We start from the raw sequence: 17,615 nt of genomic DNA, 5'->3' as shown, positions 1-17,615 counted from the left end.
GTCATGAGTGCCTAAGCCTCATTGATGCAGGTGGGGAGTGGAGGATAGCCAGTCTGGTTTATCCCACAGAAGAGCTACTGCAACCCAAATTGCTGAAAAACTTACTGCTGGCTATGATAGAAAGATGTCAGAACACAGCGCATTGCAGCTTGCTGCATATTGACCTGTGTAGCCACAGACTGGTCAGAATGCCCACGATGACCCATGACCACTGCCAAAAGAGCCTACAATTTCCACAAGAGCATCAGAACTGGACAATGAAGCAATGGAAGAAGGCGGCCTGGCCTGATGAAACAAGTTTTCTTTTATGAACAGATACGCGAGTTGTTCGCCTGGGGAAGAGATGGCATCGGGTTGCACTATGGAAATAAGGCAAACCAGCTGTGACAGCGTGATGCTTCTGGCAATAATCTGCTGGGAAACCTTGGGTCCTGGCATTCCTGTGTATGTTACTTTGATATGCACCACCTACCTAATCATTGCTGCAGACCAAGCACACCCCTTCATGGCAGTAGCCTCTTTCAGCAATAGAACGTGCCCTTTCACACAGCAAGAATTGTTCTGGAATGGTTTGAGGAACATGACAAAGAGTTCAACGTGTTGACTTGACCTCCAAATTCCCCAGATCTCAATCCGGATGTGCTGATAAAAAAAGTACAAGCCATGCAGGCCCCACCTCGCAACTTACAGGACTTAAAGGATTTGCTGCTAACATCTTGGTGCCAGATACCACAGGACACCTTCAGAGGTCTTGTGGAATCCATGCTTCGGCCGTGTCTGAGCTGTTCTGGCGACATGAGGAGGACCTACACAACATTAGGCAAGTTAGTTTTAATGTTATGGCTGATGGATGTATACTCTTGCCGGTATTCAAAAAACCTAATTGTGATGGGGGAAGGTACGGCCACCATTGCCAATCTGTGCTTGTAGGGTCGTGTAACCTCTATGGCCGAGATAATGAAGGCCCGGCCATCGCCAATCTCTGTAACACGGATGATTGCATGGGCCACTATAGCAAATGGTTGATTCTTCAATACAGCTAAAACACCTCAAAGAAGCAGCTTCAACAAGGCCAAAGCCCTGGGCCACAGCTGGTTCTAGATACATACATGAAACTATCATCTAGAAGGAACCTGGAAAACACAGTAATTATATAGGGAATTCCAAAAATTAAGTGCCGCATTGTCAGCATTGAAACTAAGACAATTTGAAGTTTACCTGGTGAGTCCAAAATTTTAGAAAGGTGATGCCAAATCAAAAACATTGCATTTTTACCCCCATTAATTAAAAAATATCAACGTTTAGTAATTTTGTCTTTGAACTAAAATGATGCCACTTTGGATATTATGCAGATTTCTTACTCACCTCAACTTTGTTGTTCTCCACCAGCATGTATCGCACTTTAGACCGCTCTACTAGTAAAGATGTGAAGTGAGGGGGAGCATTGGGATCCATAGGAGAGTAAGCAGCGGGCACCTGGAGAATCCTATCAAAGTAACAACAAAGTTAAAATAATAAGAATTTACTCACCGGTAATTCTATTTCTCGTAGTCCGTAGTGGATGCTGGGAACTCCGTAAGGACCATGGGGAATAGACGGCTCCGCAGGAGACTGGGCACATCTAAAGAAAGAATTAGGACTATCTGGTGTGCACTGGCTCCTCCCCCTATGACCCTCCTCCAAGCCTCAGTTAGGACACTGTGCCCGGAAGAGCTGACACAATAAGGAAGGATTTTGAATCCCGGGTAAGACTCATACCAGCCACACCAATCACACCGTATAACTCGTGATAGGAAACCCCGGTTAACAGTATGATAACAAAAGGAGCCTCTGAACAGATGGCTCGCAATAATAACCCGATTTGTATAACAATAACTATTTACAAGTATTGCAGACAATCCGCACTTGGGATGGGCGCCCAGCATCCACTACGGACTACGAGAAATAGAATTACCGGTGAGTAAATTCTTATTTTCTCTGACGTCCTAGTGGATGCTGGGAACTCCGTAAGGACCATGGGGATTATACCAAAGCTCCCAAACGGGCGGGAGAGTGCGGACGACTCTGCAACACCGAATGAGAGAACTCCAGGTCCTCCTCAGCCAGGGTATCAAATTTGTAGAATTTTGCAAACGTGTTTGCCCCTGACCAAGTAGCAGCTCGGCAAAGTTGTAAAGCCGAGACCCCTCGGGCAGCCGCCCAAGAAGAGCCCACCTTCCTCGTGGAATGGGCTTTTACAGATTTAGGCTGCGGTAGTCCTACCGCAGAATGCGCCAGCTGAATAGTGCTACAAATCCAGCGCGCAATAGTCTGCTTAGAAGCAGGAGCACCCAGTTTGTTGGGTGCATACAGGATAAACAGCAAGTCAGTTTTCCTGACTCCAGCCGTCCTGGAAACATGAATTTTCAGGGCCCTGACTACGTCCAGTAACTTGGAATCCTCCAAGTTCCCAGTAGCCGCAGGCACCACAATAGGTTGGTTCAAATGAAAAGCTGAAACCACCTTCGGGAGAAATTGAGGACGAGTCCTCAATTCTACCCTATCCATATGGAAAATCAGATAAGGGCTTTTATAGGACAAAGCCGCCAATTCTGACACACGCCTGGCTGAAGCCAGGGCCAACAGCATGACCACTTTCCACGTGAGATATTTCAAATCCACAGTCTTAAGTGGTTCAAACCAATGTGATTTCAGGAACTCCAAAACCACATTGAGATCCCAAGGTGCCACTGGGGGCACAAAAGGAGGCTGAATATGCAGAACTCCCTTGACAAAAGTCTGAACTTCAGGCAGGGAAGCCAGTTCTTTCTGGAAGAAAATCGACAGGGCCGAAATCTGGACCTTAATGGACCCCAATTTGAGGCCCAACGTCACCCCTGTTTGCAGGAAATGCAGGAATCGACCCAGTTGAAATTCCTCCGTTGGGGCCTTCCTGGCCTCACACCACGCAACATATTTTCGCCAAATGCGGTGATAATGGTTCGCGGTGACATCCTTCCTGGCTTTGATCAGGGTAGGAATGACTTCCTCCGGAATACCCTTTTCCTTCAGGATCCGGTGTTCAACCGCCATGCCGTCAAACGCAGCAAGTCTTGGAACAGACAGGGCCCCTGCTGCAGCAGGTCCTGTCTGAGCGGCAGAGGCCAAGGGTCCTCTGAAAGCATCTCTTGAAGTTCCGGGTACCAAGCTCTTCTTGGCCAATCCGGAACCACGAGTATAGTTTTCACTCATCGCCTTCGTATTATTCTCAGTACCTTGGGAATGAGAGGCAGAGGAGGAAACACATAAACCGACTGGTACACCCACGGTGTTACTAGAGCGTCCACAGCGATCGCCTGATCGCTGATCGCCTGATCGCCTTGACCTGGCGCAATATCTTTTTAGCTTTTTGTTGAGGCGGGACGCCATCATGTCCACCTGTGGTCTTTCCCACCGGTGTACAATCATTAGGAAGACTTCTGGATGAAGTCCCCATTCTCCCGGGTGGAGGTCGTGCCTGCTGAGGAAGTCTGCTTCCCAGTTGTCCACTCCCGGAATGAACACTGCTGTCAGTGCTAACACATGATTTTCCGCCCATCGGAGAATCCTTGTGGCTTCTGCCATTGCCCTCCTGCTTCTCGTGCCGCCCTGTCTGTTTACATGGGCGACCGCCGTGATGTTGTCTGATTGGATCAGTACCGACTGGTTCTGAAGCAGGCTTAGGGCATTGTAGATGGCCCTTAGCTCCAGAATATTTATGTGAAGCGAAATCTCCTGATCTGACCACAGTCCTTGGAAATTTCTTCCCTGTGTGACTGCCCCCCAGCCCCGAAGGCTGGCATCCGTGGTCACCAGGACCCAGTCCTGTATTCCGAATATGCGGCCCTCTAGTAGATGAGCCCTCTGCAGCCACCACAGCAGCGACACCCTGGTCCTTGCCGACAGGGTTATCCGCTGTTGCATCTGGAGATGGGACCCGGACCACTTGTCCAACAGGTCCCACTGGAAAGTCCTTGCGTGGAACCTTCCGAATGGAATTGCTTCGTACGAAGCGACCATTTTTCCCAGGACTCGTGTGCATTGATGTACCGACACCTGTCCTGGTTTTAGGAGGTCTCTGACTAGAGATGACAACTCCTCGGCTTTTTCCACTGGAAGAAACACTTTTTTCTGGTCTGTGTCCAGAATCATTCCCAGGAACAGAAGACGTGTCGTCGGGACCAGCTGTGACTTTGGAATATTGAGAATCCAGCCGTGCTGTTGTAGCACTTCCCGAGAAAGTGCTACCCCCACTACCAACTGTTCTTTGGACCTCGCCTTTATTAGGAGATCGTCCAAGTACGGGATAATTAAAACTCCCTTCTTGCGAAGGAGTATCATCATTTCGGCCATTACCTTGGTAAAGACCCTCGGTGCCGTGGATAACCCAAACGGCAGCGTCTGGAACTGATAGTGACAGTCCTGTACCACAAATCTGAGGTACTCCTGGTGAGGGGGGTAAATGGGGACATGTAGGTACGCATCCTTGATGTCCAGGGAGACCATGTAATCCCCCTCTTCCAGGCTCGCAATAACCGCCCTGAGCGATTCCATCTTGAACTTGAACTTTTTGATATAAGTGTTCAAGGCTTTTAAATTTAAGATGGGTCTCACCGAACCGTCCGGTTTCGGTACCACAAACATTGTGGAATAGTAACCCTTTCCTTGCTGAAGGAGGGGTACCTTGACAATCACTTGCTGTGAATACAGTTTTTGGATAGCCACCAACACTGCCTCCCTGGCAGAGGGAGTTGCTGGTAAGGCAGATTTTAGAAAACGGCGGGGGGACGTCTCGAATTCCAGCCTGTACCCCTGAGATACTACTTGAAGGGTCCAGGGATCCACATGTGAGAGAGCCCACTGTGTGCTGAAATTTCTGAGACGAGCCCCCACCGTACTCGGGTCTGCCTGTGAAGCCCCAGCGTCATGCTGTGGACTTACCGGACGCGGGGGAGGACTTTTGCTCTTGGGAACTGGCTGTATGCTGCAGCTTTTTCCCTCTACCTTTGCCTCTCGGCAGAAAGGACGCGCCTCGAGCCCTCTTGTGTTTTTGGGGCCGAAAGGACTGTACTTGATAATACGGTGCTTTCCTTTGCTGTGGGGTAGCTTGTGGCAAAAATGTCGATTTCCCAGCCGTAGCTGTGGAAACGAGGTCTGAGAGACCATCCCCAAACAGTTCTACCCCCTTATAAGGCAAAACTTCCATGTGCCTTTTTGAATCGGCATCACCGGACCACTGCCGAGTCCATAACCCCCTTCTGGCGGCAATGGACATTGCACTTATTTTTTATGCCAGCCGGCAAATATCCCTCTGTGCATCACGCATGTATAAGACAGCGTCTTTTATATGATCTACTGTCAGCAAAATATTGTCCCTATCTAGGGTATCAATATTATCCAACAGGGAATCTGACCACGCAGCAGCAGCACTGCACATCCATGCTGATGCAATCGCTGGTCGCAATATAATGCCCGTGTGTGTATATATAGCTTTTAGGGTATCTTCCTGCTTTCTATCGGCAGGATCCTTTAGGGCGGCCGTATCCGGAGACGGTAGTGCCACCTGTTTTGTTATCTACCCTAGGGGATGTTTCCCAACGTGACCTATCCTCTGGCGGGAAAGGGTACGCTGCCAGTAACCGTTTAGAAATTATCAATTTCTTATCGGGGGAAGTCCAGGCTTCCGCACACACCTCATTTAATTCCTCAGATGCAGGAAAAACTACTGGGAGTTTTTTCTCACCGAACATAATACCCTTTTTTGTGGTACCTGGGGTACTATCAGAAATGTGCAATACATTTTTCATTGCCTCAATCATGTAACGGGTGGACCTATTGGAGGGTACACTAGTCTCATCGTCGTCGACACTGGAGTCGGTATCCGTGTCGACATCTGTGTCTGCCATCTGAGGTAGCGGGCGTTTTAAAGCCCCTGATGACATTTGAGACGCTGGAACAGTCACAAGCTGAGTAGCCGGCTGTCCTATGTCGTCAAACCTTTTATGTAAGGAGCTGACACTGTCACGTAATTCCTTCCATAAGTCCATCCACACAGGTGTCGACCCTTCAGGGGGTGACAACACACTTACAGGCATTTGCTCTGCCTCCACATCATTTTCCTCATCATACATGTCGACACAGCGGTACCGACACACAGCACACACACAGGGAATGCTCTGACAAAGCCCTTTGGGGAGACAGAGGGAGAGTATGCCAGCACACACCAGAGCGCTATATACCACAGGGATATCACCTATAAAGTGTGTTTTCCCCTTATAGCTGCATTATATTATACTGCGCCTAAATTTGTGCCCCCCCTCTCTTTTTTACCCTTTCTGTAGTGCAGGACTGCAGGGGAGAGCCAGGGAGCGATCCTTCCAGCGGAGCTGTGAGGGAAAATGGCGCCAGTGTGCTGAGGGAGATGGCTCCGCCCCTTTTTCGGCGGGCTTTCTCCCGCAATTTTAAGATTTCTGGCAGGGGTTAATATACACCTATATAGCCTCTGGGGCTATATATGGTGTCAGTTTGCCAGCCAAGGTGTTATTTATTGCTGCTCAGGGCGCCCCCCCCCAGCGCCCTGCACCCATCAGTGACCGCAGTGTGTGGTGTGCATGAGGAGCAATGGCGCACAGCTGCAGTGCTGTGCGCTACCTTGGAGAAGACAGAAGTCTTCAGCCGCCGATTTTCCGGACCTTCTTGCTTCTGGCTCTGTAAGAGGGACGGCGGCGCGGCTCCGGGAACGGACGACGAGGTCGGGTCCTGTGTGCGATCCCTCTGGAGCTAATGGTGTCCAGTAGCCTAAGAAGCCCAAGCTACCACCACTTAGGTAGGTTCGCTTCTTCTCCCCTTAGTCCCTCGGTGCAGTGAGCCTGTTGCCAGCAGGTCTCACTGTAAAATAAAAAACCTAAATTATACTTTCTTTCTAGGAGCTCAGGAGAGCCCCTAGTGTGCATACAGCTCAGCCGGGCACAGAAATCTAACTGAGGCTTGGAGGAGGGTCATAGGAGGAGGAGCCAGTGCACACCAGATAGTCCTAATTCTTTCTTTAGATGTGCCCAGTCTCCTGCGGAGCCGTCTATTCCCCATGGTCCTTACGGAGTTCCCAGCATCCACTAGGACGTCAGAGAAAATTAATTTTCCTGTGACTATTTCTGTAGAACACAAAAGGAGCAGAAAGCCAATAGACAGATATATATGTATATATATATATATATATATATATATATATATATATCTATCTATATCTATATCTATATATATCTCTATATACATATATACACACACGCACACACATACAAAAACTGACACTGTGATTTATATTTTCCCTGCATTAAGAATTTATACTTTTACAGTCACTGTGCAGACAACTGAACCATCTGAATATAATAGCCCAAAATGTAGGCTGTAACAATCATTTTTCTTTATTATGGTATTTCGAATAATTTTCATAATCTAACAAATATCAGTTTACTCAAATGAAAATATTACCTCAAATATAACAGAAGTAAAACCACAATAAAGTGATCATGAGGTAATGGTAAACTGCAATTCAACTAGCTGCCGTACTTGTAGCCTCGGACATTAACACCCTGAGATATTTAATTATAAGTCCCTTTCCTCACGTGGTAAGGTTGCGGCTAAAGCACGTTAATCCATAGATTCTGGATTAAGTGCCCAGAGCTATGGGTTAACATGCTCACTGCGGCTGCGGTTAAGACAGGAAGCCCTACATAAATTCTTTTTGAGCCTCCGGGGGGTGAATAGAAATATGCGGAACTGAATATCCCCGGGTGGTAATTCCTGCGGCTAATTGAATCTGGCCTTTAATATTCTAGATAAGATTTGTGGCCACATATACCTGACAGAATGTGACAAATTACTGAGCAGTTTAGAGCATGATTGTCTAATTTATCACACGATTATTACTCTACCTAGCTGCAATATGTAAAAATCATCACAAACTACAGATGTGTCCTCATACATCACTGCTGCAGTCACGCCAAACAGCCCCTCTTGGCACGCCAGGGCCCGTGAGACTCTACTAGCGCCAGGCATCTATTATTGTTGGAAAGTGAGTATTAGCCGTAATGCAATGCGGCTAGAGCGCACCAGGAGATTGTGCTGATAAATTTGATATGTGACACTTGTATATGTGAAAACAATACAGACACCAAGAAAAATAAAAAGCACTACAAAATCAGGCACTATATTTCAGAATGAAAATTCAGTAACATTCAAATTAAAATATTGAAATTCATCTGGCAATTTAAAAAAAAAAAAAAAGGAAGTGGTCAGTTAACAAAGCAAAACTGCTGATGATGGCATTCTGGGGGCCGTCCAGCACAGGGCAAGGCCACCCATCAATCTAACTGCCGTGAGCCCTGCCATCGCAATTGAATTGCGATTATATCACTGCCCCTGTAATTTCAGGGTAGCCCCCTGCCCGCTATTATTTTTTTTTATTGGAGAAGCTGCGTATGACAACCACCCCGATAATGCTCCAGGCACGCCTGCATTTTTCCCCGAAACGCACCCCCCTTCCCCAACGCCACCCACCCAATGCCCACTGCTGTCAATCAAATTGCGGTTGCATCCTTCCAGGATGTGACCGCAATATGACAGCCTGCGCAGGCGCATTGTGGCCAATGCTTGTGCAAACTACTGCACGGGTTGGTATAATGCGAACGGAACGCTCATCTGACCCGTGCTTAATGAAGGCCATTATGTGTTTTAATGCAAAAACAGGTAATTTTTTACTCACAAAAAAACAGCATATAATTGGATTGGCTCCGGAACCATCCCTCGCAATGGCCACTGCACATGTGTGGTCAGCTTGATGCACATGCGCAGGAGTCCCGGCAAGGAAGGGAACACATCGCAGGGACCTGTGGGGGTGCTCCTTCATACATTCCACTGATGTAACCCGCATATTATAATCAATGAAATGTTGGGAGCTAATATTGTGCCCAGACTGCATTGCAAATGCGGTTATTGAAAAAATGGCCAGCTAACACTTGGACATTAGCAAACTGCAATAGCATCCAGTCAATGGAGGTAAAATGCAGCAGTAGAATAAGCAAATTGGCTGCTGTCAAGTAAACTGATATTATAAGACTGTTTCCACATAGATGTTACCAGTACCTGCAAGTTAGGTTTGAGCATTGACAAACCCCTTAATAGCTGCTAGTGACAGTGTAATAAATTAGCCTGGTTTTATAGTTATAAGGCTGCTGCAACTATTCTATGATAAACTTACAACATGAATTGGACTCCTCCAAATACGAATAATTGTATGGGCATTCACTTTTTTTTGTGTGGTCTTATTTTTAAGCATTTTTGTTTAGTTGTTTAACCTTATGTAGAATATTAATTAACTAAATACAAATTATTTAAAACCAATCTCTTGTGTTCCGTAAGCATTCTGCCACGAGTCTACAATGTTACACTTATTTAAATGTTGAACTCCACTGAATTTAAAAATGAAAAATATAAAGACCCTGTATAGTTAGGCAGAGATGCCACATTATCATGTTTATTCTTTAGAGATTAGATACACTTCTTTGTAGATTTCAAATCACACTGCTTAGCATATGTAACGTAGGTAAAGTTAGCTGTGGCAACATATGCAGTTACAGTATGTGTTAGGAAATTCATGCGTGGTCAGAGCTGGAATAAGCAGGTAAAACTCCATTTGTTCACAATAATTTCTTTAAATTGCTGAAATAAATAAATTAAATTGCTTACCCCATAATCCATGATGGCAGGTGGATCCCTGGATGGCAATAGAGACCAATTACTTTGTTTTCAAAATCACTAATGTGGGATTTTAGGAAAACTGTAAGCTCTCCTGCCCTGCGCATCATTTCCCGGTATGTGCAGAAAACCGGAGTCCCCCTGTATGTCTGAAAACATACTGCGTTTCTGTCTTCATGGACTGCAGCGGCCTGCCCCACCATCTCATGCAGGGAACACGCCATTTGTATTCCAGAGGCCTAGGAGTAGATAGGAGAATTCATCTATTGAGATTGTGGCTTGCTGTTAGAATATCAGATGGATTGTTATAATTAACTACCTTGTGCAAGGGGGGGATGCTAAGCACATATACACGTGTAGATGAATGCAATATATGGCTAGCATGTGTACAGGATCTGCTGCGGCGCTGTAGACCACAGTCCCTGTGCAGAACCCAGAACTCGGCTTCCCTCTCCTAAGCCCATCCCCAGACTCTCATTGGCTAGTACACAGGAATCTGGGGGCGGGTTTAGGGAAGGGTAGCTTAATGCCGAGTCCTGGGTTCTGCAGGGTGGCTGTAGTATACAACGCGGCTGCCGATCCCAGACAGCACATATTACATACATATTGTATACATACATGTATATGTACTTAGTGTCTCCCCCCCCCTCCCCACACACACACACACACACACACACACAATATGGTCGGCGATGAGGCCGCTGCTGTCTTTGACTACAATGATTATGGTTGTGATCACTGCACAGTGATTGTGCCAAATGTCATGTTAGTCTTTGGCCGGCATGCTAAACAACTGGATCTGTCCAATGATTCCATCCATGCGTGGTGACATTTTACAATGTTAATTGCTGATCAGGACACATTTCTTTAACACTGTACTGTAATCGGACCAAGCTGTCCATTACACTGTACAGAGCCATATCTCCCCTATCGGCAACTTTCTGACTAAAATTTTCTTTTGCAGCATCCCGCTTCCAATGTGCTAATTAGTCTCCCTACCAAATTTGGTGACAGATTGTTTGTTGTTAGATTGAGCTTCAGACGGCTCTGAATGGGGGAAATTTAATTATGCCCCCCCCTGTACGTACGTACGTACGTACGTACGTACGTACGTACATACATAATCTATGTCACTGCCGTACTCCGGTCCATATTCTGGGCCTGATTCAGAGGTAGACGCGATAGTAACCATGACGGCATCCTTTTCTGCGGCAGTGTCAGTGTCTTTATGTAGATGCCGCGACCGATTCTCAGCTTACTGACACGCCCACTGGCAGTGGTGGCATTCCGTAGCCACACGTACCAAGACGCATCATCTGTCACAGCATCAGAGATTGCACATACTCTATGGCAGGTGCAAATGGCTGCTGTTGTAGGTGCAATTAATTCTGTGGACCCAATCGCTGGCCGAAACATGCCTGCGTAATACATATACAAGTTTATGTGTCCAGTGCTATGAATCCTGGTTGCCAACTCTCACTAATTTACAAGGATAACCCTAAGGGCCTCATTTAATAACGAGTCTTATTATCATTGGCATATTTTGTTCGGTATCGCAGTGATACTAATAAATTTGCCATCGGTATTCCGCATTACTTATCTTGCCAGTGAGGTTCAGCAACGTCCCCCTCTTCAGTGGCGGGCTTCCGTGTCATGCACATGTATGCCAGCCAGTCTGCTTAAGTATGTGACTAACTCAGAGGTTCCCAAACTGTGTGCCGTGGCTCCCTGGGGTGCCTCGGGACACTTGCAGGGGTGCCCTGGGTTGGTGGTCCAGGATCAATTCAAATTATTCATGGTCAATATAATAGGCAAAACCAGTGCTGGTGGCTGCCAATCATAGAATATGTGGCCAAACAGAAGCAAATCTTGTCCCTCACCACACAACTGACCCTAAGGATGACATATAAACACGATCTACTTAATGTAATATTTCTTTCTAAATTTCTCAATAAGAAATTTTTGGCCTAGGGGTGCCGTGAAAAAGATTCTGATATTCTAGGGTGCCGTGATTAAAAAAAAGTTTGGAAACCACTGGACTAAGGGGTCTATTCATAATGCAGAGAAAGGCCCTGTTTTGCAGACAATTAGGCTTTTCTTTGATTTGGAATACTCACGGAGTGGGTTACCGCGGAGAAATTCCTTTCTTCTCCATCTGCAACCCCGCTCCATGCCTGAATCCAATCACCATACTTTCGATTTATTAAGTAATGGATAGCTCTGCTTTCCGCTTCTCCATGGAGTTCAGATTCACCATCTCAGGATGGCACAATCTGAACTGCAGTGCAAACAAGCAGGGAAGATCAATGCTTCCCTGCTCTCTGGCCAAATCCCGCACTAGCTCTGCCCTCTGACCTCCCAACAGCCTCCTGGGAGGTCTGCCGGCGGCACATGTGCAGGAGGGATCCGCCGGCTAACTCAAACAACCGCAGAGGGGACCACAGGAGAAGGCAGCACCGCCAGAGCCCAGGATACTGAATTGCATCATCAGAAAGGGGAGTATATACTATCACTGACCTAGGTTGGGGGTGTTGTGAACTCGGGGTAGAGGGGCGGATGAATCCTTTCTACAGATTAGACTTAATATAGTCCGACATAGCTTGGGTCTCAGGCAATGATAAGGGATAAGTGCGACCCTGAGGTGGCATTTTCCCCGGAATGAGCTCAATGGGGCAGTCCCAGGGTCTATGCGGTGGTAGCTGATCAGCCGCTTGCTCCGAGAACACGTCAGAAAACTCCCGATAGGCCTCCGGAATGAGCCCTTCAACTGACTTGGACGATACACGGAGCGGATAGACAGGGGTGAGACAATTTGAATGACAAAAAGAACTCCAAGATGTTATTTGTGTCGTACTACAGTCGATGTGAGGGTTGTGAAGTTTAATCCAAGGAAGGCCAAGAACCAGATCGTGGGGCATCTCCCGAATCACTAGGAACTCCAGGTGTTCTTGATGCAGAGCTCCCACTTGCAGTTTGATTGGTACTGTACAACTTGAAATCAGACCGTTAGAAATTTGGGTCCCATTGATAGCAGTCAACGTAATAGGTCGTTCGACCGACCGTAGCTGAAAACCCAGATCCTGGGCACAGGAAAGGGAAATAAAATTCCCTGCAGCCCCTGAGTCCAGCAGAGCCTTAACGGGTTTGGCTATTGACTCAGAGAACAGAGACACGGAGAGTAAACAGTCCACTGGCGGAGAAGGTTTAGAAGAAACCCCTAGCTCGACTCCTCCGGAACAAGCTAGGACTGCCCGTTTCCCGGGCGAGACTTGCAAAACTTGAGAAAGCGATCCGCAGCTCCACAGTAGAGGCAGAGTCTACCCTCACGACGACGCTGACGTTCTTCTGGGGACAGCCGAGATCGATTAATCTGCATGGGTTCATCAGGACTTGGAATAACCGTTTGCTTAGACGGAAGAGATCGGACCCTTGATCGATCTGACCGACTAAGTTCGCCACCTCGTTCCTGCATGCGAAGATCCACCTTTACACAGAGCGAGATCAACTGTTCTAAAGAATCCGGCAAATCTCTAGTGACCAACTCGTCCTTTAGACGATCGGAGAGCCCGTTCCAAAAGGCAGCCCGAAGGGCATCATTATTCCAGCGCAGTTCTGAGGCTATGGTCTGAAAATTAATCACATACTGTCCCACTGAACGAGAGCCTTGTCGGACACGAAGCAAGTCTGCAGAGGCAGCGGTCGTCCTGCCGGGCTCATCAAAGATCCTCCGGAATGACGTAATGAAATTGGTGTAACTAGAAACCAATGGATCAGATCGCTCCCATAACGGAGAAACCCAATCCAACGCTGAACCCTCGAGCAAAGAAATAATGTATGCCACCTTGGACCGATCAGTAGGGAAGTTATGTGAAAGAAGTTCAAAATGTACCTCGCACTGATTGAGAAAACCACGGCAATTCTTTGGATTCCCATTATAGCGAGAAGGAGGAGGGAGCTGAAGGCGTGACCTGGTTCCAGAGGAGGATGGAACATTACTAGAGACAACCACTGGAGCGGGTACTGGAGCTGGGGCCGGTACTACTGAAGCCAGAGAAGTCTGAATTTGATCCAGCCGGCCAGATAATTCCTGGAGATAATGCATCACCTGGCCCTGTTCTGCTTCCTGACTTTGTACTCGAGTACTGGATGGTACTTGCCTCTGGGCTCCAATCCCCCGGGTCCATGAGGCCTGAGTATACTGTCACTGACCTAGGTTGGGGGTGTTGTGAACTCAGGGGTTCTCCCGATGGTAGGGGAGAGGAACCACAGTTGGGTCGGAACAGGGATGGCTTGATATAGGTCTTCCTCATACAGGACTCTGACAGTAAAGCTTGGTGAAAATATTAAAGAACTTTATTGCAGGAAGGGAGCAACACAATGTCACATAGCAGAGAAGGAACGTATGGGGGGAATGCCCAGGCCTATAGGAGAACTTGTAAGCAATGTTAAAGATTCCAGGAAAAGAAGTACTTGTGAGCGTTGGTACAAGATAATAGTGACTGAAGAACTTGTGAGTGATGTTTTTAAAGATACTGATGATTTGAAGAACTGGTGAACGGTGGTTAAAGACTGATGATTTGAAACACTTGTGAGCTGTGGTTAAAGACACTGATGATTTGTATGACTTGAGAGCGGTGATTAAAGACACTGATGATTTGTATGACTTGAGAGCGGTGATTAAAGACACTGTACAACTTGAGAACGGTGGTTAAAGACACTGATGATTTGTATGACTTGAGAGCGATGATTAAAGACACTGTAGAACTTGGGAGCGGTGGTTAAAGACACTGGTAACTTGCAAAACTTGGGAGCGGTGGTTAAAGACACTGGTAACTTGCAAAACTTGGGAGCGGTGGTTAGACACTGATGACTTGTAGAATTTGAGAACGGTGTTTAAAGACACTGATGACTTGTAGAACTTGAGAGCGGTGTTTAAAGACACTGATGACTTGTAGAACTTGAGAGCGGCGTTTAGCCCGCAGTCCACGCTGACTCCAAGAAGCACTGGTGACGGGATTGCAGAGGAACACACCAGCCGCTGTATACGCTGGAACTGTGCAGCAACTGGCACCTGGAAGTGCCAGAGACACTGGGGTACGACTGCAGAGAGATTCGCCGGGAACGAGAGCACTGGCATCCACTTCAGGGGAAAAGACGATACTCAGGCGCCGAGGCTCTGCCCGGCGTCTGCCTTTGAATTTCCCGCCTCCGCTGGATTGGCGGAACAGTCTGATGACGTCACCTGCTCCCCGCCCACGTGATGCTGGGTGTCATGGCGGCGCCCCTGCCCCGGGGAACCGCCGAGAGCCGTGCCAGCCAGACGCCGGAGCCCGTGGACCATCGAAGGCGGAGGCCGCAACACAGACCAGCAGGCACGCAGGGGTAAGCGCGGTGAACGCCGCCTATGGCGTGTGACATATACGAATTGCTACTTATCAAAGCTATATATCGTATCAAACTGATCTATATTGATAAGTAACAATTAATTTTTTGTTTTATACATAAATAGACCCCTATTTCACCCGGCGGGGACCCAGCAGTGCCCAGAAGACTCTGCTGAACAGGAAAGGCAGTGTTGGGAATAGCTCCGGCCAGTGATAGTGACAAACAACAGTAATCTAATTAGTTTACTGCTGTTTGTTGAATACTAGAAAGAGGACTAAAGGGGTAGGGGGTCTATATATAAAGCAGAGAAAAGCCGTTTTATCTTTTTTCTGCTTTGGGCAAAGCGAGTTACTAAGGAGACATTCCTGACTTCTCCAGCAGCACTTCCGCTCGATGGGGGGGGGGGGGGGGGGATTAAAATTATTGCACCCCCGATCTCCCGTCTAAAGTGACTGGAGATCGAGGGGCGAATTTCAAATGCCTTCACTTATCGTGCAAATCGCGCCCACTGCAGTCGGGTTTAGGCGCGCAAAGCACCTAAACCCGACTAAAGTAATGGACACGATTGTGAAAGGACCCGTTTTGACGCCGAAACGGGTCTCTTTACGCGTTTTTCTGCTCGCTACCACCAGAGATAGCGAGCTGAAATTAACTACAGTAGTTGCGCCAATCCGCAGCAACATTAGAATAGCTGCGGGTGCCCGCAGGAGAGAGCAGGGGGAACATTTGAATCCGACCCCATGTCTGAATTCTATCACCATACTTTAGTATGGCGAGTGTGATTTATGAAAGGACAGAAAGCTCAGTTTTCTGCTTCACAAAGGAGGTTACATTTGCATAGCTGGAAACGTGAGCATACATAAATTGCTACTTATCAAAGATATATGTACTGCGGTGATAAGCAACAACTCACTTTTTGTTATGTATCCTACATGAATGGCCCCCTATGTCTCGTTCTTAAATGGGCCCTAAATCTGAAAGATTTGAATGTCAGCAGCAAGCTGTGGCACCCCAGCTGCTGTGGAACTACATCCCGGCAATCACTGCCACAGGTAAGCAGTTAGGACAGACTAAAACTGTTGTCAGGCATGCTGGGATGTGTAGTTCCACAGCACTTAACTTACACTGCCGCAGGCTGCCTATCCATGCAACAAAAATAAACAAAAAAACAGTGCTGCCTGGCAGTGTTATATGCTGGGCAGTGCAATGCAGGAAGGGCTGTATATAGACAGCACACTGCACATCGTCTGCTTTCCGGTTCCGCACGACAACCGCACACACGGATACTGATATGTGACACAATGTTGCCCAGCACTAGTATTCATTTTACCGTCACCGGGCAGCCTCCAGCTCGCTGTTGTCATATATCGGGGTACACTGCTGCTCCATGGCATCAGCCTGGGCGCTCTCTCTCTCTCTGCACAGGCTGCTGCTGGCGCCGCATGCATGTCAGTGTGCTCTGTGCGCAGGGCACACGCCTCCTCCTGCCCGCGACACGCACGTGACCCGGGAGCGATTTATTATTCTTCCAGCCGCCAGCGACGCTGCACAGTTACCATAGGAACCAGGCGGCTTACTTGCTGCTCTCCTACCAGCCTGTAGACGCATGCACCCGGCCGGCAGCGGTGACATCATGTGCTGCAATGGCAGCTCTCCTCCTCAGCGGGTGTAGGGACTGCAGCGCCTGGGGTGGCTGTCATTGCTGAGAGCCGGTAAGTACACACTTACACCGGGAACATCAGGTCATTGCATGCCCATGTATCCATAGTTGTCCATTAGTATTTTTATTTGTTGCATTAGCTATCTGATCTATAATAGTCCCTGAGGGTGCATGCTGTCTAGGAAAATAAATGACTGTAATCATTTCTATGGAGTCTTTCTTTTTCTGCATTACATGTCCTCCATGATAAAGTTACATCTCCTGCTACTACAGCTCTTTCATGTCATTATTCTAGTCCTGTTTTTATTGCTCTTCTCATCTAATGAAGTTTGGAAAACTGTATTAGAAAGAGGGCTAAATAACAGTACCACTGAGCTATTTGCTAGGTGGGCGCTGACAAAAGGTTGGCATGCATTAAGTCGTCACTGACTAAAGGTCGACACTGGAAACGGTCAACAGGTACAAAAGGACGACAGGTTCAAATGGTCGACATGACAGTGGTCAACACACATGGTCGACATAGCTTTTTCAGTTTTTTTGCATCTTTTACACCTTTTTCATACTTTATATCCATGTGGACTGTTATTGGGAATAGTAACTTGCCTGCAGCATGGCGAGCGAATCCATTCATTGGGGTACCCTGTACTCTGATGCTGAAAACGACACAAAAAAAGTTGTGTTGCCCTTTGTCGACACTTTCATGTGTCGAACTAATGGATGTCGACCTTTTGTCAGTGTCGACCTAATGCATGTAGACCTTTTGTCAGTGTCGACCTAATGCATGTCAACCATATGGGGT

General features: G+C 47.4%; 2 protein-coding genes across 8 annotated transcripts in view; one reads left to right on the top strand and one right to left on the bottom strand.

Annotated features, from left to right (window-relative positions):
- Nucleotides 1–16,656, bottom strand: part of AASDH (aminoadipate-semialdehyde dehydrogenase) — a 179,010-nt gene extending 162,354 nt beyond the window's left edge. For 3 of the 4 annotated variants that reach the window (XR_010177520.1, XR_010177521.1, XM_063920886.1), the window contains exons 1-3: nucleotides 16,487–16,656; nucleotides 9,763–10,010; nucleotides 1,366–1,486 (exon numbers count right to left, since the gene is read on the bottom strand). Coding sequence is in view for 2 of the 4 variants with exons in the window: in XM_063920886.1 (XP_063776956.1) it covers nucleotides 1,366–1,486; nucleotides 9,763–9,995 (354 nt within the window). In the remaining 2 variants the exon portion in view is untranslated. The remainder of the gene's footprint in view (nucleotides 1–1,365; nucleotides 1,487–9,762; nucleotides 10,011–16,486) is intronic. The other variant, XM_063920887.1, reaches the window with a different exon arrangement.
- Nucleotides 16,612–17,615, top strand: part of LOC134925082 (multifunctional protein ADE2-like) — a 203,381-nt gene continuing 202,377 nt past the window's right edge. For all 4 annotated transcript variants that reach the window (XM_063920889.1, XM_063920893.1, XM_063920890.1 and 1 more), the window contains exon 1: nucleotides 16,612–16,868. The gene's annotated coding sequence lies outside the window, so the exon portion shown is untranslated. The remainder of the gene's footprint in view (nucleotides 16,869–17,615) is intronic.

Source organism: Pseudophryne corroboree, chromosome 1 (assembly GCF_028390025.1).
Source record: "Pseudophryne corroboree isolate aPseCor3 chromosome 1, aPseCor3.hap2, whole genome shotgun sequence".
NCBI lineage: Eukaryota > Metazoa > Chordata > Amphibia > Anura > Myobatrachidae > Pseudophryne > Pseudophryne corroboree.
Note: the sequence above shows the minus strand (reverse complement) of the source record. Positions and strands in the feature narration are given on the sequence as shown.